The sequence below is a fragment of the Dicentrarchus labrax genome, unplaced genomic scaffold (genome assembly GCF_905237075.1).
Source record: "Dicentrarchus labrax unplaced genomic scaffold, dlabrax2021, whole genome shotgun sequence".
NCBI lineage: Eukaryota > Metazoa > Chordata > Actinopteri > Moronidae > Dicentrarchus > Dicentrarchus labrax.
In genome coordinates, this window is record NW_026136707.1 from 10,334,385 (window position 1) to 10,356,306 (window position 21,922).

Genomic DNA, 21,922 nt, shown 5'->3' on the forward strand with positions numbered 1-21,922 from the left:
ATGTTTGCTCACTAATGACAAACAGTATGTGTGATATAGTCCAGTGGTGCAAAGTCACAAGTTACTTTACTTTGTACTTACACTCTTCTACATTTCAGAGGGAAATATTGCTTTTTACTTTGCATTTATCTGACAGCTATAGCTACTTTTTAAGATTTTACATGTAAGAGATATGATCAGTGATTTCATAATATAACATGCCTTCAACACAGTTAAGATGAACACATAAAAACCTCCTCCTTCAGCAGATGAATGTGAAAACATCCCTCTAAAATCTGCACAATCCTCATTCTGCACAGTGAAGCTCAAACATCTGAGTGAAGTAAAAATGAGGAAAACACATTTTTGAGCGGAGGACTGACTTTAGGGGTCCAGTGTGTAACATTTAGGAGGACATGTTTTGGCAGATTTTATCTACTTCCACAAAGGCCATTATATTGAACTACCACGTTTGTATAGTGACCCAGAACGGACAAACGAAACACTGGCCTGCTGGGTTTTTTGCTTGTTTCATTGCCACTGTTGTTTCTCCTACATGCTTGATTACCCAGTGGTTCTTTAAAGTTACATTTTAGGTGCAGGACTATTTTTTACTTAAACCTACAATATTTTTTTTTTTTGGGGGGGGCACTTGGGGCTAGAGGAAGCAAGCAGTGACCATAACGTTGACACATCGTCACCTTTAGACCTTTCAACTAGTTAGGAATGAGTTGCTTGTCATCCAGCAGTGACGGAGCAACATTAGCATTTGGAGTCGTGTTTCTGGCCTCTGCCAACTCCTTTGGGAAATATGTGGCTCTTTAGCTGCTAAATGCTCCACTATGTAAAGTTACTGCCAATGAGCTGAAACTCACTTTAAAGCTGTGTAAAGGTGAAGGAAGCTGTAGATTCATATGTATGTATGTTCATCACTACGAGCAACCCATTGTTGTCTGTCATTAGATGCATTGTCATTTTAAAAATATTATAACCCCTTTAAGGATCTGAATACTTCTTCCAACATTGTTACATCTACAGATACTTTTAAGGAATACAGGTATATGTTCACTCTGCACTTCAGAAGAAGCTCCACTCTTATATCTTAGCAAAAAAGAAACAAAAGACAGCAGTCTGTGAATATGTCTGTTATTGTTTTTTTTATAAACTTCGTGCAATACAGTGTTTAAGTTTATCACACATTTAGATAAACCATAATCATTTGTCTAGATATATCTATTCTCAACTACATACTATTCATATTGCCCACATAAATGCTATCTGTGTGCAGTTTTATCACATTATTCTTTTTCTGAAATGAAATCAAAGAAATGAAAACGTAGAGAATCTGGAAGCGTCTGGTTGTTTTGTTTTGTTTCTTCATTATATCATGTAGCGGTGTGTCCATGGTTTCAACCCGGATCTGCAGTCACTCGGGACAGTTTAGAAGAGAGAGTGGGGAGGGGAGGGGGAAAGGAGGATGTTTACATGTGTTTACATTCTCATCAACATAAACAGATCAGGTCAGAGTTCAGACTCCGGAGTCAGCGGTCACAGGGGAAGCACAGTGAAAAGAATCTTTGGGGAGGTTAAGATGTCGTCTCTGTGGTGAATCTGTTATCGGTGTGATAAATTAGGGGAACACTGATCATGTGACCAAATATGGGCAAGGGGGCGGGGGCAAGTATGGCGGCGCAGGGTTGGCGGATGAAAACCACCCAACAAGAGTCCAGGGAGGGCACCGGGAACAAAACACTTCAGCCAAACTTGCCCAAAATGCATACCCAGTTTGAACAGTGGTCCCGAAAAAACATATCTATAGACTTTACAAATATATGTATGCGTAATTACAATGTACATGTATCTTTTCAAAAGTTTTTCTCTATAGTGTTTTTTAAACCCTCTCAACCCACATATACATATTGTATTTTTTTGCCACTGAAAATGATGAGTTGCATGTCTCACTTTGGGACTCTTCATAGAAAAAAATGATTAGGTATTTTGTTTTTCTGCTCAGGCAGTAACCTTTACCTGAATCTGTACAAATGTATTATTCTATGTCTCTTTTTTCTGCTTCCTCCAGTCAGAGGTTTCTGTTAATGCCCAAGAACAAACATCTTCAACACGACTATAGCTACAAGTACTACTGTTAACACTGATTAGAATGGAAATAAGACTAACAGAGGCCCATAGAAAACTCAGACTCATAATAACGATAATGAAGTTGGACAGTTGTATCAGTCACTCACATTATTGTTGCATTTCTTTCAGTATCAATATTGGAAGACAATTTACAGTATTCAAATCTGACTTCATGTTATAAATGAAAATTATATAATATGGGGGTTAAAAAAAAAATAATACAGGCCCACATTCTCCCACATATTGTGCACACTCATGCTTGACACTTTGACACGGTTACACACAGCTCACTGACAGTCCCAGTGGCTCTGCATGGAAGAAATTCACAGTAAAAGTCGTCGAGATCTAAAATTAGAGTGAAAATAACATGAAAATTAAATTTTCATTCCAAACTATAGTGTTTGCAAATACGGCTAGCCTGTAATAACGCTAAGAATAATCACAACAACAATTTTACATTAATGATGATCTGGTTAAATTAGCAGTAATATTGCACAAAAAAATATGTGAAACATTTTCATAATAGCCCAAGGTTAATTGCGTTTTTGATCATTAACAAAATAAATCATTTCTAGCACATTAAAATATCAAAATAGTTTTATTGTGAAAGTTCATTGTTGTTGTTATTATCACTCTGTTATTACTCATCTTCTTTTTGTTCTCAGTGAGATTGAGTAGACTAAATAACAGTGAACATGAAGGGAGAGATATAGCATTTCACCTATCTGTCTGTCTTTCTATGTATTTCTTCTGAGCCACACAAACACAGAGCCCCTTTCTATCTTCCCTCTTACTACTCATCCTCCTTCTCTCCCTTCCTTCTCGCCTCCCCCTCTCACACCCTCTCTCTACACAGGTGTTGTCTTCCTATTGAGGGTGTTAGAGTTGCTCTCCCTGTCTCCCTTCAGCCTGTCCAGAGTCCCCATCCCTCGCTCCCTATCTACAGTGGACGAGGTGAAGGGTGGAGGGCCGGAGCCCACTGAGTTGGGCATCGGCGCATTGGAGTTGGAAGAATTGGAAGGGTTGTGGGACTTAAGCGAGGGAAGTGTACCACTCATCATCACCCCTCCACCTCCACCTCCATCCTTTGGGAAGCAGTTGTGGAGCTGGTAGAGTGTGGCCCTGTCCACCGTTCCATACATGGGCGGTAAACCCCCCAGTTTGGGGTCGCGTGACAACGTGTAGAGGGAGATGTCGCCTCCAGCCAGGGCCGTGTGGGAGCGAGAGTGAGGGTTTGGTAAAGTGGACACTGAGATGGGGCCCTGGGAAAGCAGCGCAGAGGGAGGCAGGCCGAAGTTCTTGCCCCCACCTCCCCCTACAGGTGAGGGGTCTCGGGAGCGGGAGGGGTCAGTGGAGCGGGACGAGGAGCGGGAGCGGCGGCGGAAGCGGTAGCTGGGCAGGCGGAGCATTGCGTGAGTGGTGCTCTTGAAAATGTCGGTGCGTGAGCGGCAGCGCAGCTCCTTGTTCTTCTCAATGTAGATGTTGACAGCCAGCACGCCCACCATCTCAGCCATGATGAAGGACAAGCCCCCAAAGTAAAAGGACCAACCGTAGGAGTACTGCCACTTCTTATCCTCGTCCTTCTTAGGAGAGATGTCCCCCAGTGCAGCCGAGATGTACACGATCACACCAATTATGTTACTCAGACCTGAGAGAGCACAGAAATACGGTATTTACAAAAGAGCTAAATAAACTCAGACAGACCAACTTACAGTACTAATAAACAAATTTGTTTGACATGATGATTTGTGACATTCTCAACAAAGACAACTGGCAAGATGAGGGTTCGATGTAAAAACCTCTATTAAACTGACAGAATAGACTACACACAACTTGACACTCCCAAACAAAGCATAAAAACTGTTAGGGCGAGTAATATTCTCCAGAGCACCTCTCATACAAGCAAAAACATATATGTACACATTCTGGATGTGACGATGCTCACAAAATTTAAAACAATTCACGATACGATTTTCAATATTTTTCTAACAAAATGAGATTTAAAAAAAATGATGACTGAAAAAGATTATGATTTATATTTTCTATATTAAATTATAGAACCTCTTTTATTCCTGAATTTGGGTATAAAATGTGCAAAACAATGCATATTTGCTTTTCTTTGTAAAAGTGAAACAGTCTTTGTGCCTAATATCTGCCTGATATCTCACTGATTTGCATCTTCACATATTTGTATTGCAATCTAACTGGCTCGTGATATATCTTTACATTCCTACTGTATAGCTCCAAATACATACAAAATTCTTAAGTTACCTGCAGCCACAAAGAGAATTCCTGCCCCCAGGATGATGTTCCTTTTGCTCTTATAGAAACGACTAGCAGCGATACAAACCCCTCCCATCAGCAGCAGGATGGCACTGAGGATCGGGAAGATGTTGGAAGCCCTGACTACCCCTAAACAGAGGAGAGAAAAATGGTCAACACCAAAAACAAGAAAGGAGAAGTATAGATATGTGTGAAAAGCCATTCTGTGAAGATATCTGCATTGTTTTGGAGTTATAATCTTTATGTTTTTTTATTAAAGCAAACACAGTTTTTGATCCTATTTATGGTTATAATCTTTTTGCCTTTCAATGTATTTACATTTTGTAATTACCTCTCTAAATAGTAGTTTGCTGTGCTTGCTGTTACCACGGTAATCACAGGTGACACCAAATGTTAGTTAGTTGAGTAAAACAAGTACTTTACTACTCAACCCAGGTCTGGACAAAGCAAAAAACAGTGAAATATACACATAATACTCAGTGAGGAAATTAATCACTCAGTTCTAGACACACGATTGAATCAAACCCTTCCCATGTGGCCTTCAGAGCTTTCAGCAGGTCTGCCAACCACACGCGCGCACACACACACACACACACACACACACACACACACACACTTGTAGTCCTCTCTCATCTAGGACAACTAGGCCATGGGAGAGAAAATGCCACCTAAATGCCAGCAAAATGCCTCTGCAACATTGTAAACAGAACACAAGCTTTTCTTTATGTATGCACGGGCTCACGTAGCCTATCATAGAACAGAAAGACATCACTGCAGGGCACTGAGCACGAACTAGGGCACCCCATCTCCTCTGATTTTCTGCACACATTGTTGCATGTTTATTTCTTGCAGAGAGAATCTTCTGATGAATTAGCAATAAAACCACCAAGCTTAAAAAGTAATGAAAGGTAATTTTCAATTCTTTTTTCTTAACTTCAGGCCTTTCTTTCTCCACTTCATAACCAGGTCTCTCTCTCATTCATCATCCATGTCTAGTAATGCCGGTGTTGACTTACGTAGGACGTACTCTGCCCCGTCATGGTCAAAGTCTGCATCTTCTGGGAAGTGGTTGATCTGAGAACACACTCCTCTCTTTACTCCTGAGATATGAGAAAAGAAGTCAACAGAAGTGACCAGGCACAACAAAAGACAGGAACTCATAACTGTAGCCTTAAGAAAAGAGAACAGCAAATATCCTCCTGAGGGACAAACTGACTGACACCCGAACACAGTCATATATTTGTTTGGAAGTCTCTTTTGTGAATCAAAGAATATGTGCTGGAGGATACACTTCAACATACTGATAGGAACAAAACAAAGGTTAATGGTTCCTCTAAATGCAAGTTAGTAACATCACATCCATACAGTACACACTCACACACGTAAATACATACAAGTATGCAGACACACAGGCAGACAGATAACTACCCGTCGGGGTCTTGCATGTAGACAGACAGATGAACGGAGGGATGCACGCACGATGATGACAGCACACCATTGTTGCTGATGGGTGGATTGTGAGAAAGATGAATGGAAGTGATGGAATGAAGAGACACAGACGGAGGGAGAGACGGACAGATGTGGGGTGAACTGGTCTCTTTTTCACAGCTCTTATATTTCCACAGGTTGGTCTGAAAAGAAACAGATGGAGGTACAAAGGGACGGGACGTCAGTTGAGCCACAAGGATAATGACGGTGTTATCACCCTCAGACACAGACTCAACAGACTTCAGGCTGTATCAGGTGGCATTTATGGCCCATGTTTGAACAATACATTTATTCTTTAATTCATCAATAGACTGCCTTAGTCTTTTTACATAGTTATCTGCACCACTTGACATCCCGTAAGATTTCCTGGATTTCTGTTCTTTGCTCACCTTCTTCCTCTCTAAACTTTTGCATCAGGTGACATTCAAGGCTTTAAGACATTAGTGTAAGCGGTCATTTTCAGAAGATTTCCTCCAACTTCTAAATTGGTGTTGCTGAGGATGAATTTCCTTTTCTGTTTCACTGTCCTGTGAACAATAACTTGAGGAACCAAACTGTATGAAAATATCCAGCTGAAGAACCCTGATTAGTTTTGGTTTTCTGATGGTGAAATGTTGAGTTTGGAGATTTTAGTTTTAGCAAGTTTTATAGAAAATGCATGGGAATTTAGACAGAGAGCTCTGTATCCAACATATATTCTGGTCACGGAAAATGAACCTTATGAAATGTTCTCTTTTTTAATTTGTGCAACTGTACATTATGATTTGTCATGTGACCATTCTGCCTATTGTTGCTGTCTATTGTCCTGTAAGCCCACATGGGTTGGGCACCACAGAATGGTGCAGGACACTTGATAATACTTTTTTTTTTTTTTAAATCAATCAATCAATCAATCTAGAAGCACATTTTTGCTGGAAGAATTACTGATTCCCTGAATGACTACCTTGCACCCATTCCAGCTCTTCATTACAGGACATAAAATTATAGCCTACTGGCTGTATTATCTGGCTTGTTCTTTGTCATCCTCCCAACTTTATGTGCTATATCATTAAGGGGGTCCTTCTGCAGTTGACAGAGGGTGTGTGGAACAATGAGTGGCTCAACTAATTAAAAAAATAACAACTACAAAAAAACACAACAATAATCCAGATACTGAGTTTTCAGCTTTAACACATGTTGCGTTTGAGAGTGTGTGAAAAATAGCACGCTAGCAGAAAAGAAAAAAACTGTTACAAGTAATAGCAATGCAATGGATAAACAATTAAAACAGTTATATGAAGTATACATTCATAAATAGTTGAACAGAAAGCTAAAACTAATTGATAAATTGTTAGAATGGTTAGCTAAAAGTAACTGATATCAGTAACATATGGTTGAGCTTATGACAATCCAAGTGGTACAAATGTGAACTTACATTGAACTCAACATTAACAGTTCAGTTGTATGAAAAATGTGTTGTACCAATATCCACTTTTATATAATGTATAGTATTACATTATAGTAAATAACATTTAGTCCATAATCAATTCAATGAACACATTGGCGCTCAGTACTGATGAAGATCAGTGAGTGAATTGGGAACTTCTGAGCTCTATGAACAAGAAGCCCTACAAATAAAAAAAGTAATCATTGACAGGTAATTCAGTGCAACCCAACCTTCAGTAAACTTTCAGAAGAGCTAGAGAGGAGGACAGGACACATCTCTATCCACAGCATAATGTGCCACCCACCCACAGGCATAAATCTTTTAGAGCTAGCATGTCCTGCATTTCCACTCCAGCTACACCTCACTGCATCACTGCACGACTACTGAGCATCTATCTTGGCTGAATACTCCACAGACATCAAGGATACTTGACCTCTAAGCCATGCCAAGACACTGTCAGCTTTACTGCACCACAATATGGGAGAAAAGACTGAAAGAGAGGAAACTCTAAGGAAGGGAAGAAGGAGAGAAACCAGTGAAAGATTAAATATAATGTTTGGGGGAGTGAGACAGAGGGATAGCAAGTGGAGAAACTGAAAGAGTGAGGCAATGGAGGGAGTGGGTGGGGGTGCACTGCAGCAGTGCTGCAAGGGCTAGAGCTTATCTCTAATTGGCTGCTTTGCTATCAGGAAGCTTAGAGATGAGGACAAATTAGCTTTGTACAATGACCAAGCCCAGGATGGGCCGCGGATGCTTTATAAGGAGAGCCAAGAGGTTTTCCTGGAGACAGAAGTCTGTATGTGAGCAAAGGCACAGATCACTAACTCACACCACCCCTTTGGCTGTAGCTGCTTCACTGTTAACTCCATCCCAGCCTTTACTGTTGAGTGTCAGCCAGGCAGAGCAATACATAATGAATTAGCAGCTTGTGTTGCAGTGACAAACTGAAGATTGAGAGATGGCCACTGCCAGTTTCTGTAGCTTCTGTCACTTGGAGTGAGAAGTCGACGGGCGCCGGGGTGAACGTGGGCCTTTTGTTTTAGCCCTTGAATTAAATTACTGCAGCTTGAATCAAACACAATGATTAATGGATTATTTTGAGTGAGGGTTACGCTTCACTATCATGTAATTATATTGCAATTATGCAAAATTGTTTCAAGCCACTAGAGCACGGTCTAACAAATACAAATGGAATGTGTATATGTTGATGTTAATAATGATGACTGATATTACAATGAAACGCTGCAGCAGAGTCCTAAAGTCAAATGAAAGGCTGATACCGCTGAACTTCAGTCTTGGTGTTCTACATGTTTACAAAACAACTCAATTAAAAAAAAATATATATATATATCTGTTTTCACATAAAAGCTTTGACGTAGCCAAGAGATACAAGGTTTTTATTCCACTGTAATGAGTTCAGTTTAGTTGAAGCTGATGACTTTAGTTGGATTCCTCACTACCTCCAGTGTTTAGTGCCACACAGTCGAGTGTGAGTGTGAGTATTAAATTGTCAAATCACAGCAGAGGCAAAAAGACAATAGTTTGTGATTGCAACACAGTCTAAATACAGAAATCTCTACATTAATGTGTGCTCAATCTGATTTATTCTGCAGGAAAAAGGGGAGAAATATGACCCACTCCCTCTAACCTGACAGAGGAAAATTAAAGACTAGAAAGAACACTTGAAGGAACAGTTTGATATTGTGAGAAATATGCTTAATTCACTTTGTTGAGAGTTAGAAGAGATTGATTGATACCACTCTTATGTCTACATGTAGCTTAGCTTAGCACAAAGAAGGGGCTCTGTCTGGGATTTTACCACTTGTGAATTCACATATTGTCATTTTTACACTTCAGTTTTCTTTTTGTACCGATTGAACAAATAGACTATAACATGTTGGTTAGTGAGCTATAAAGGTGCTAGGTGGATTTTGTTACCTTTGGACAGTTTCTTCCTCAGTCTTTATGCTAAGCTAACTGGCTGCTGACTTTAGCTTCATATTTATAGTTTCAATCTTCTCATCTAACTTTCAGCAAGAAGGCAAATAAGCACATTTTCCAAAATGTCGGCCTATTCCTTTAATCTCCACTCCGCTTTATTTTTCCTGCTCAACCTCGAGTCCCTTCAAGTCCTGAAGGAAAGAAGGTGTAGTCTGACTAGATTTGGATCCACATTAAATGGCTAGAAAGTAACCAGAGCTGTGTCGTCATGTATCAGCTTTCCCTGCACCGTTTTCACTGAGATTAACAGCAAACTTGTTCCCGCATGCGCCCACATCGGTTCATATCCAACCCATACAACCAAAATGTCTCCCATAACTTCTTCTTTACCTTCCAGGCAGCATATCCTCCACAGTCCAGAGTGGGTGAGTGCCCCAGGATCCTTCTTGTCCTTGTTATGGGGGTCATCCTGGGTGACGTTGGCTGTGCTATTGCAGATGAGGGCACGGGAGTACAGCCAGTAGTCCGTCCCTATTGCCACCGTCATCAGGCCGAAGGCAGCGAATGCCCCCACGGTGGTGAGAAGGATCTGGATCCCCTTCTCACACACCATGCCTTCAGAGAAAAAAGATTGGAGGAGGAGGAAGAGAGGGAGAAGAGGAAAAGGACGGACGTTAGGAGTACAAAAGAAAAACAAATGTGGCCCAAAAAACATTTATTGTGGAGTTTTGAGAACAAGGTGGAATGGAATCACCAAGCAGTGTTTACAATCATACACACCGCGCAGTTTATTGAAAAAGGCAGCTAACATTCAGGTGAGATGATGAGGGGCAAGAGGAGGTGAGGGGTGCTGGTAGGAGGGAAAGAGGGAGGCGATGAGAAAAGACGAGAGCGAGGACTAGGCGGATGTGGGAGGTGCATAAGTGGCTGTATGATGTGTCCTTGGAGGAGAGTTGGATGACTCTGCTGACTCCGCTTAACAAGACAGAATTGATGTGAAACACAACAGATCACACCCTCCCAATCTCAGTGTACTCCATATTCATGACCCTGACACTGTTCTCCCCCTCAGAATCAGCAGGGCTGGAGATGAATACACAAACACCAACGCACACATACACACTAACACACACTATCACATAGCAGATTTAATATGAGATCACCTTGTACCTGTTAAAGTCTTTATTATGCGGCCAAAGTGGGCGCGTCTTTTACATACAAAACATGCATGTACGCTCTCACACAAACAGCATCATTCACTTACAGTTCGTCACACTGGCTCATGCATGTGTGAGAGCCATAGAGTTGCCTCAGTGGCCTTTAACTCTACAATGTTCAAGTTTCTCTTTGCTGATAACACTGATACTGACAAAGAAAAGACTGAAAAAGTTAAGACTTACCTGACGGCGAGTTTCTATCCTTCGACTCAATTTTGAAATCTTTCTTTTCCTCGTCAGTGAAGAACGTGCTGTCCCCTCAATCCGGACAGCATCCATCGACTGTTTTCACCCGCTCCCCTCTCTCCTTCTTGCGCTCGTTTTCTCTCTTTTGCCTCTTTCTCTTGCTCTCTCTCTCTTTCTTTCTTTCTTTCTTTCCTTCTCAAGTTGTTGCTGGTGGAGGTTGTGCCTTGGACTCTCTGTCCGTCCTGTGTTAGCAGAAAACTTGCACCATGGTCACAGCTCTGCTGCTGCTGCACATAAAATAAAACAATCATTAGTTTATTTAGTAGTATTAGGGCATGACATTTACAGATAAAAAGAGAAGAGGCATAATGACAAAAAAAAACCAAACATATGTTCAATATTTTTCATTCCAAAGAGTGTAAATAGTATATAATTAGAAGTATAATCTATCAGGGCTACAACTATTGATTATTTTCATTATTGTTATTCTGATAATTGTTTTATCCCATATTATTTTGTTCCGTTTTTATTTAATGCTGATTTGAGGCCTGTTTGACTCTCTCTCAATTTTAACCTCATCTTTTATTAATAGTTAGTTTGTTATACATTTTAGAGCTGAAACAATTATTCAGTTCAACTAGTGATTGACAAAAAATGACTAGCTATTGTGATAATGAATTGTTTAAATAATTTTCAAGCAAATATACCAAATACTATCTAGTTCCAGCATTCTCTTTGGGTTGACACCAATATCAAGAGATATTTTATAGACAAAAGATTTATAAAAAATCAACTGATGATGAAAGTAATGATTTAATAAAAATAATACAGATTTTTTGCATTTGATTGTTTTGTCATTTGCACACAGGACGCCCATGCAAAAGAGAGAGAGAACTGTTTCCATCGACCACCCTGTATAAATGAAGGTTGAATGAATGAGAATACATTTTTACCATCAATCAACTAACCATCTGGTCTATAAAATTGTGAATACCGGCCCCTTCCACCCAAAATTATTTTATCCAAGCAACAGTCCAAAACGTCAAAATGTTCAATTTAAATTTAAAGCGGTGATTCCCCGCAATTGAGAAGATGAACTAGGGGATTTTTATTTCTATTTTTAGTGATGCTAGCTACATGGCTCAATGTCGGCCTGTCAGACTGAAACATAATATTTAACATTCATGGTCTTCAGAGGCTTAATGGATTTATCTTTGGTGATCCCCTGACTTTTCATCTAGCGCCATCATCAAGTCAAAATTACACTTTGTCTTATACTTAAATATTATTAAATATCTGCAAAACAAATGACATTCCCATCAGCCTTAGCTGGACATGGTGTATTGTGCTGAAAAGCATTTAGCTGAAACAATCACCGTACTTAACTGTAACCTCATTCTTAGTCTTACTGCTTGAAAAATATGTTAAATGATTGATCCATTACAGAAACAGTTGCAGATGAATTTTCTGTCGGTTGTATAAACCAATCATGTCTACGTTTCATACAACAGGCGCTTTATTTAAATGCTGTAGATCCATATTGGAATGGTGTTAATACAGATTAGAGTAATTATAGAAGTGACAGTATTACAGGCTAAAGACAGAATGACTCCAGAGCGAGTTGTACTGCATCTAGCCTGAATAAGAGGAGCAAGAGGGGGAGGCAGAGAGGACCAACCCGACATTGTTACCATAGCAACATTGAATTCCAAAGTCTGGATCAGCATAGAGTGAGGGGGGGAGGAGAGGGGCAGGCAAGAGATAGAGGGAGAAAGAGGCAGAGAGAGCAAAGCAGAGAGAGGACAGAGATGGGGAAGAAAGAGGCAGAAATGAGGGGGAATATTTCAAATCACTAGCATGAGTGTTGACTCTGAAACCCAGACAGACAGACAGACAGACCAGTGCGCTAATGCTCTATCAATAGATTTGTGTGTGACCACAGCGACACAGATGCTCCCGGATGCACGCACACGTGCACGTGCACTCACAAACATACTCGAATAAAGACAACACGGCATCAGTTACTGAAGAGACAACGAGAAGTAACCCCTCAGTCGGCGTCTTTTCTCGATGAATTAAGAAAAAAGAAAAAAATACAAGAATGTGATAAAGCAGCACACATTATTTAACAAACGTTATTTAGCAGACATAATGCAGTGCAGTCAAGTCTGTTAATATTTGATGATGCAATATGGCACCGTGATCAAAATAGGTTACATCCTGTTTGCATTGTGAGACCCAAAACAGAGCTGCCTCAGAGACAGAAGGAGAGATGGTGTGTTGTATGTGTGTGTTTTGTGTGTTTGTGTGTGTGTGTGTGCACATTTCCTCTCCAGTGCATCTGAGGATGGGTCTAGTCCAATCTTATTGAATCCCAGTAATGTTCCCCTCAGCTCCCCTCAGTTAGACAGTTAGCCTCGTATCTCTGCGTTCAGGCTGCTTATTATGTAAACTGTCAAATGACACCACCACTGTGTGGTTTATTTATACATTGTGGGTTCATATGTGCAAGCAAACAAGTAAACGTGGTTGTGTATGCCTGTGTGTGTCTGTGTGTGTAGTATGACCTTCCAACCCTATCAACATACTGCCTCTCCCTGAGGAAAATACACGTCCAGAAGGGATTACACTATCTCTAAGGCCTAAAAATGCAGTATCTAACGTGTGTGTGTGTGTGTGTGTGGGTATGTGTGTGTGTGCGTGTGTGTGTGTGTGTGTGTGTGTGTGTGTGTGCATGTGTGTGTGTGTGTGTGTGTATGGTCTTTGACTCCAGTATTTAATGAATGACCTTAACAATAACCTACTAAGTTATTCCCCTTAGCAAAAACTCCCCTGTGTAGGAGATCATAATTGTCATTTAATTATCTGTAATTTCTATTCTCCACCAATAATTAAGAAAGAGGGGAACGAGGGGAATGAGAGCAAGAGAGCGTGAAAGAACAAGAAGGCAAGAAAAAAGAAAGAAAGTGTGAGAGTTTACCCAAATGGGTTAGACTAAGGGACTGTTCAAAAATTATTAGAAAGGGGTATTCATTTTTCTTTTGGCTGTAGAGTAGTCTATCTTTTCTATCTTTATTTCATTCTTTCTTTTTAATGTAGTTAATGAATACATGCAGAGGATAACCCTTATGTCTCTGTATCAGAGTTTTATTGATGTGAACATTTGTTTCTTTAAGATATTATTGTTTAAATTTGGGTAACAAGTTGTACCAATTCAACAGTGTTTTATTATTCTGACATGTTGTGGTCATCAGTTAAAGAGTTAGGGTTAATTGTAAACAACCTTTCTACAAAATGTCTGATAAATTGCAGATGTGATGTCACTTGAGGAAACGTCGGTTGAAAACACATCCATAGCCAGTTTATCACCTCCGCTTGAGGCTATAGCATCTTGAGGCTACATTACCCACTGCTAGCATAACACACCCAAATCTTCGACCAAACTGTCGGCAGTTAAGTCGCTTTGTGGGTAATGTAGGCACTAGGTTTTTACAAGAAAAAAGAAAGCATGGAATAAAAACAGCCCTGTCTCCTGGAAATTACGTTTCTATACAACTAATCTGTACGTTCAGAGGGAAACGTAATGCAGACTGAATACAGTTTCTATTAACATAATAGGGAAAAGTTGTTAATTAATGTACCTGGTAAGTCGTAAAAATCAGTAAAATGTTCACTGACAATGCATTAAATGTTTTCCACCAAAATAGGCAATCTTGTCATACTATCCACACGTACTGACTACAGCATTATTCAAGAGTCAGCAGTAGCTTGAGACATAACATTTATTAATATTTAACTGCAATCACAATCATTCCTAACCTTAAACAAAATGTTTTGTTTGCAGGAGTCAGTACGCAAACCCCAGACTGTGGTGTGACAGTCCTGCTCTTTGTACATCCACCCCCCAACCACATACTTGTAACTCCACCACGTTACATAAATGTAGTGTTTCAAAAAACTTTGTCTCTGAACATAAGGTGATATTTCTGGTTCTTCTGCATCGATACCTTTTTTTTTAACAGTCTCACAATGTCATAGGAGAGCAATGCTAAATCTGTGCAGTACTCTTTGAACAAACTAAGGTTCAGCCCCAATCACCACCTCAATAATTGTTATACAGTAGCTGTACAGTTGCTTTTGCTCTCTTTTTTCTATAACTCTGAGCTTACCATTTGCTTTTATAGTATGTCTGCAACACTCATAGGACTCTGGGCCAGCCAGAGGCTAGTTAGCTGCAGCAGGATGTACTGCAGCAACAAAGGCCAAGAGCTTAGCTTTGGGAGCTAGCTACCACAGGGACCATTATGGGACCAGGCCCTCACTTGTCAGAAAACTTCAGATGTAATCAGATCTACCTGCATGACTCATTCGCAGCATGACAGAATACCTCGTATAAAATATAAGCACACCCAATGAGTTGTGGCTCCAATAATGCAGCCATAAATCACACAGGAGATTTGAATTTTGTAGCAGCTGCTCCATTAGCTATTCATTGCATAAATCAACTACCAAACTGCTTGTTGAATAAATGATGACAACTGTAATAAGTTTTTCCACACATGTGAAAGGCAATGGTCCTGTGTGGGCATGTGGGAATAGTTTCAGTGTAGATACACAACAGTGATCCCACAGGGAGTCACATTGACTGTTGCATGTCAAGGAGAGGAAATATAACAGGACTGTAGTTTGTGAAAATGACATAAGCCAATGCTGATTGCTTGACCAGAAGAAAAAAATACACTAGGCCTACTTATGATGACAGCTCTAAAAATACAAGCAGCATATTCTATTCTGAGTGCTTGATGGCAGCAGTGAACATTAAGAAAACATGCCTAAATATTCAGAGCAGTGACTCTTGGTAGCTGAGATGATTTCTCTCCTTAATCATGAGAAAAAGCTACACACCTGAGCTCGTTGCTGAGTTCCCACAGCTGGCACACGCACACACACATTTATATCTCCACATGCATGCCAGCACAGACACACACGCAGGTGCACAGAAAAAGATGAACACGCAAACAAACCTTTGGCATGCAAGCACATATGCAGCCTCAAACCCCCACAACTGTCAAAATGATGACAATAAAATCATAAAATAGGTCATGTTTAAAAGGCACTTCAAAGCGTAGCAGAATTGCCATTAAGCCCATGTAAAGAGTCCAACCAAGATCCTCAGACTGCATGTGACCAAGTCTCTGCCTGTCTGAGCAGAACAGCCTGAGGAGACAGTGACAGTAACACCTTGGTCTAAGAGGCTCCCAAAATAAAGTGTCTCTGGATGACCTGACGCTCATGAACCCATGAACATATGCTTAAACACATGCGCACGTGCAACCATGCACATGCATAAAGACACTCCGATTCACTGAGTAGAGTACTCTATGACAGCAGATTTGACTCAAGATGGCCCTTTAAATTTGCATAAATAAGCGTGTTGTTGGTTTATTATCCTGCTATAAAAATGCAGCAGAGGAAAAAGAAATTAACTCGGGAGAGGTGTAAATATTTGCAGATATCACATCTGAGCAAAAAAGCTTTGAAAGTGGTCCTTAATACAGATAGTACGGCTGCAACTAATCATTCCTTTCATTAACGATTAATAATTTAGTCTGTAAATAATCTAAAATTGCTTGCTTGTATGACCAACAATCCAATACCCAAACATAGTCAATTTATAAACAGCAAAGCCTCATAATTGAGAAGCTTTAACCAGCAAATGTTTGGCGGTTTTGCTTGATAAATGACTAAATAATATAAATGAATGAGTTGTTGGTGTGAAGCAAAAAAATAAACAAAAACACAGCAACCAAAAATTAAACTAATATTAAGACATTTGGGGAAATACGCTTATTTGCTTTGTATGTTAAGAAAGGACAACAAGATACCACTCTCAGTCTTTATGCCAAGCTAAGCCAGCTACCATCTGGCTCTAGTTTTATATTTCTTGGCCGGGCGCAGTGACTTCCTGGAGTCTTGTATTGTCAGGAAATTGTTCCACCACATAGCTCCCTGTAAAAAACACAACCTGTGGTTTCTACATTTCAGTTTTTGTACCTTAAACAAATGAGCTATTAATTTGTGAGTTTTAAAGTTGTTACCTTCAGGCAAAGCTTTGGCTCTCTGATTCCCCTTGTTTCCAGTCTTTATGCTAAGCTAAGCTAAGCTAATTGCAGGATCTAGCTTAACATTTAGGGTACAGATAAGAAGTGGTATCGATCTTTTCATTCACAACGCTCAGCAACAAAGTATGTTTCTCAAAGTGTTCCTTCAACTCAAGGTCCACTAACTGGCTTTTTCATTGGCTTTTAACCACATCTCAAGGTCTTCATTAGTGAATGTAGTTTATGACAAATGAACACTGACCAAGCTCCTAATGCTGAGGAAGACTGTGAAATGTCATTTAAAAAGATTATATATATATATATATATATATATATATATATATATATATATATATAGATTTAATTAATCTGTCAATTCTGACAGGTTCATGGGTATGCCATTGATTTATTTATTTGCTTATTCATGAGCTAAATATCAAAGTGATATGCAGATGTACTCTGTTACTCAGATTGGAGGAATCTCAGTCACATAAATTATTTGGCATAAGTGCTTTAAATGGTAAAAATGCTGATGAAGGATTTGATTAACTTTATTTTTTTAATACTGTATACACACCTGAGACTCTCTCTCTCTCTTTCTCTCTCTCTCTCTCTCTTTCTCTCTCTCTCTCTCTCTCTCTCTCTCTCTCTCTCTCTCTCTCTCTCTCTCTTACACACACATACACACCACAGCCTGTTGTTGTAATGAGTGAAGAGGCTTTGGTCACAGGTCCCATGTTGTGTACCTCCAGTCCAGTGAGCATGCTTGCCTGTCAGACATGCTAACTGTGTGTCTGCTGTGTGTTCACGCTGCATGCCTCTGCACAGGCAGGTTGCAAACAATACATCACTGACACAATATGGTTCAATCACAGGCTCTTACAACCCTGCTCTCAGAGGCTGCGCTAACCTAAGAGAAACACTTAAAAACACCAAAGCTGGAGGTTAATTGATACATGGGTCACAGCCATTGAGACAGGAGTCAATTAGAAAGTTTCGGATTAAAGCCTCTGCTCACTGGAATTATAAGCAATGTAGTTGAATCAGCAAAAGCAGCCATTGTTTGATTTTCCTCCTTTACTCCTTTAGATACAATCATAGGTTTAAATTCCCTTCACTTAGACGTTACATGTGCTTGAACTGTGATATTTTGATAATCAGACCTGTTATCGGACTCTGAGATCATCTTTAAATTAAAGTATCTGTGTCTGTTCCTCTCATACAATACTGGGCTTCCTCCTGAGTCCCCGTCTGAAGAGAAGAGGGAACATTGTGAATTCTCGCTGTAGACCATCACGAAAAGGCATTGATCCTCTAACAATAGCTACATGACAGATGTGATGACCATTGCAGAATTTCTTCTCCTCAGAGAGAAACGGAGAGTGAGAAGGAGATGAACAGACCTGACCACCCAACCAGCTCTGAAATAATGGTAAAAAAGGAAAGAACAAAAAACAAGTGGAAACATTCAGGAGTTACAGTTCTTTCCGATTGTTCTGCACCGCTCGTGTATTAGATGATTATGATTTGGCCGGCGCTAAAAAACAACTACAGCCTGTGTGGGCTAGTATTGACTGCAATGAGTCACCTTACAGCGTAAACAGCAGCCGGCTGAGGGGTTTTGAAAGTAATCCAAAATCCACAGAGACAATCATCAAGGCCACACACACTTAGTACAGACGCTGTTTACCACGTGGGAGGTGGAGGGGCTGAGGGGGTGTGACCAACAGACGGCGGGGCAGCCACACCTCACTGAAAGATTCACTGATCATTGATGGAGAGGTGAGCAGTCAACAGCAGCACCACGGTGAAAAAAATTACTCGTCACTGTTTGGAAAATGTTTTAATGTATTGTTGCCATTCATTTTGCCCAACATGCCCTTTAAGGTGCAACAGTGTGTAAACTTATAATTTATACTGTCAGGAAAAGTGATTTAAATGAACTCCACGTTTTATAATGTGTCTGAGTTGTACAGAATGGCAATGAATTAATTGTGCAATTAGGGTTCTAATCTACAATTAACTATAACCTAATCGCATTTATTTACAATTAAATAAACAAAAACTACCATTTAACTATCAATAACTACCCACATATTGAGTGTGATGATGTAAAGAACAAAAAGTTTAACTTCCAAAGTCCCGGTGACACATCAAGTGAGAGCTGCAGAAGTTGCATCTGCATCACAGCCATAAAGGAGCAGGTGCTGATGAACACTTTAAAAAGGAAAGGCCAGTCCCCCTTCCTGAAGAGATGCAGCACCTAAATCAAAAGCTCAGCTCAGTGGGGAAATAGCTTGTGCTATTAACTGCAAGTGGCCACATTTGGTTATTTCACATCAAATGTTTCTCTGAGGAAACATTCAGAGCTGCACCTGCACCTGTCAATAGGCTGCAGCCCCAGCAGAGACAGATACAATAACTCACTACCGTGTTTTTTGACAGAGCACGGTAACTCCTGAATGCTGCAGTGCACACTCCAATTCAAGACATTTCATTCCACCTTTAGCCCAGATGTGATCTGAGCTGTGATGAAAAATGAATGATTGATAGGGTGCCAGATGTTTGGTGCCCTTTACCTCTGGATCTGTCAGAGCACAGGTTGGCCAGTGAGAGGAGACAGTGGGCTGAATAGAAAATGAATCTCATAACGCATCAGATAACATGATGTGGCCCAGGTCCAACATGAAGCTAAGATGCTGGCCTTGCACTGTGAGGAGTCCAGCTGCAGAAGCTGTGCTGACCACTGATTAGACTCATATGCTACAAGCACGGAGCTACGGGGCTGAGAGCGTGCAAAAGCTCAAGTATAGTGATGCGGACTGCGGTGCATTCATTAATAGAGTAAGCTACACACATCACCCTGCCTGCATAGGCTACACGGTGGAAAATGGACGCCTAGCATCAAGCGGCCGGTACAGAGAAAACTCAGTGGACTGGGACACAAATCACCCATTAAGACACAGAAATAACTCCTGATTGTTGGATAAGTAGCCGACCCATTTCAGCACATACAACAGATATTTTAGTCCCAACACCTGCGGTGCGGATGCAGAAAGAGCTTCAAACGAGCTATTATAAGGGTTTCATTTGCATAATAGACGTTGCAGTCGCTAATTATAGGCCCGCGGAAATAGGTGGGAAAATGATCATTCAGTATTTAATCAGAGAGGTGGCAGAAGTCTGAGAATGATTATCATTATTTTTTTCCCCTGTAAATTCAGTAGCCTACACTGTCAGTAGTGGGCTAAGTTGCAGGCAACGTGAAACAAATCAATGTGGCGTGTAAATTACACTGGATGAACAGTGATCCATTAAGCTGCAAAGTAAAAAACAACAACAACAGTGACACAGTGTAATTATAATCATTAAAATAAGCTCGGAGAGAGGTCTTACCTGCAGGCTTCTTTTTATTTTTTATTTGAGAGATTCGCAGCGCGTCGCACTCCCAGAGAGAAGGAGATGGAGGGAAAAAAGGGGGGACGGCGGATGGGCTAAATAACGGGTCGATCGAGGCAAAAAAAATAAATAAATAGAAAGGGGATGATTAGAGTTGATGGCAATAAGAAGCGCTGTGTGTCTCAATTCCTGATAAAAATTTAAAATCACCCAGTGATGTAAAAGGGTTGAACATGCACATAAAAAAAAGGCTAATACAAAACACGTCACTGAACACGGATTTGTCTACAGAGGATGTGGCCGCTGCTTGTGTGTACTCGGGGAGAATGCGTCTCTTCCCCCCCTCCCCTCCGGTTTGGACGAGCGCTCGCGCCTGCCTGTCTGCTCCTCTATCTATTTCTCCCACACTGAGCCCGACGCAAGCAACTTGTCGCATCCCACCAAAAACTCCTCAGTGATGTGCATGATGACGGATAATGTCAGAATCGACACAAGATGAAATCTGCTACAGTATGTTCTGCTACAGGATCACGGCGAAGGTTTAACCCCCCACCACCTCCCCCTTCTTTCTCCTCATCCCCCTCCCCCTCTCTCTCTCTCTCTCTCTCTCTCTCTCTCCCATATTGAGGGAATTGGTCTGGATGTGCTTATTGGAGCGTGTGCCGCGCGCGCATGGCTGTGCGTTTGTAAGTAGCCTATTAGCCATGACCAGGTTATATATATGTGTGTGTGTGTGTGTGTGTGTGTGTGTTATTGATGTCGATATATATATTTTTTTATTTTGCTGGAGAGCGACTCGATGGAGCGCCAGTGGGACACTTTTCCTCTGTGGTGATGATGATGATGATGATGAGGGCCGCGCTGGTAGTTCTGGGAAATGCAGCACGAGCGCAGCCCTGCAGAGAGAGAGAGAGAGAGAGAGAGAGAGAGAGAGAGAGAGTGTGTGTGTGTGTGTGTGTGTGTGTGTGTGTGTGTGTGTGTGTGTGTTAAATCATGGAGTCAAATATCTACAGGTCAATATTTATGTATCTATATAGACAGAAACTCAGCAGGGGTTGTATAATAATTGTGATAATTGACTATCATTGCCATAATTATTTAGTCCAATGACTTCAGTGATGAGGGATCTCTGCTGTTTGTAATATAGACTAAATTATGTCATCCACAGATCTATAAAAATGGAGCCAATGCCTGAGCTGCAGGTCGCATGCAGCGGTTAGGATGTACAAAACTGAGCGGACAATGACCTTCAATAGCTTTAAAATGGCTATGCTGCCCAGTTCACCCTCTCTCTCTCTCTCTCTCTCTCTCTCTCTCTCTCTCTCTCTCTCTCTCTCTCTCTCTCACACACACACACACATACACACAAACACACAGAAAGGGGTGAGGGAGAGCTGGAGAGAGCTAATACAGAGTGACAGGTCTTTCATGCAGTAATGGTGATGGTGAAAAGAGAGATCCACTCAACCCACACTGCCACACACACACACACACACACACACACACACACACACACAGACAAACAAAAGAAACAGACAGAAGCAAATACACACACAGGCCTGCACGCACACACACACACACACCCACACACACACACACACACACACACACACACACACACACACACACACACACACACACACACACCCACACACAAAACCCACACAGTGAAATACACGTTATTACAGAAAAGTGGCCACACAACAACCACAAGTCACAATTTAATCTCAATTGTTTACACCAGCAGTCAGGCTTCATTCATC

The 21,922-nt window shown here is 40.8% G+C and overlaps 1 protein-coding gene across 2 annotated transcripts; it reads right to left on the reverse strand.

Annotated features, from left to right (window-relative positions):
- Positions 1–1,117: 1,117 nt before the first annotated feature.
- cacng8b (calcium channel, voltage-dependent, gamma subunit 8b) lies at positions 1,118–20,681 on the reverse strand. 2 transcript variants are annotated; one of them, XM_051406129.1, is made up of 6 exons: positions 20,157–20,681; positions 10,657–10,943; positions 9,647–9,871; positions 5,418–5,501; positions 4,390–4,530; positions 1,118–3,766 (listed from the first exon to the last, which is right to left on the reverse strand). In XM_051406129.1, the coding sequence occupies exons 3-6, from the start codon at positions 9,867–9,869 to the stop codon at positions 2,967–2,969; spliced, it is 1,248 nt and encodes a 415-aa protein (XP_051262089.1). In that variant the 5' UTR covers positions 9,870–9,871; positions 10,657–10,943; positions 20,157–20,681; the 3' UTR covers positions 1,118–2,966. The 2 variants fall into 2 exon arrangements, with proteins under 2 accessions (XP_051262089.1, XP_051262088.1); XM_051406128.1 differs by having other exon boundaries at positions 10,657–10,946.
- Between the last annotated feature and the right edge of the window lie 1,241 nt (positions 20,682–21,922).

What these genes read in the sequence shown, in the direction of transcription:
- cacng8b (XM_051406129.1), bottom strand. Translation starts at nt 9,869, where the DNA reads ATGGTGTGTGAGAAGGGGATCCAGATCCTTCTCACCACCGTGGGGGCA. An exon ending in GAGGATATGCTGCCTGGAAG is followed by an intron (nt 5,502 to 9,646) that starts GTAAAGAAGAAG and finishes CTCATATCTCAG; the next exon opens with GAGTAAAGAGAGGAGTGTGT. An exon ending in AATTCTCTTTGTGGCTGCAG is followed by an intron (nt 3,767 to 4,389) that starts GTAACTTAAGAA and finishes GTGCTCTCTCAG; the next exon opens with GTCTGAGTAACATAATTGGT.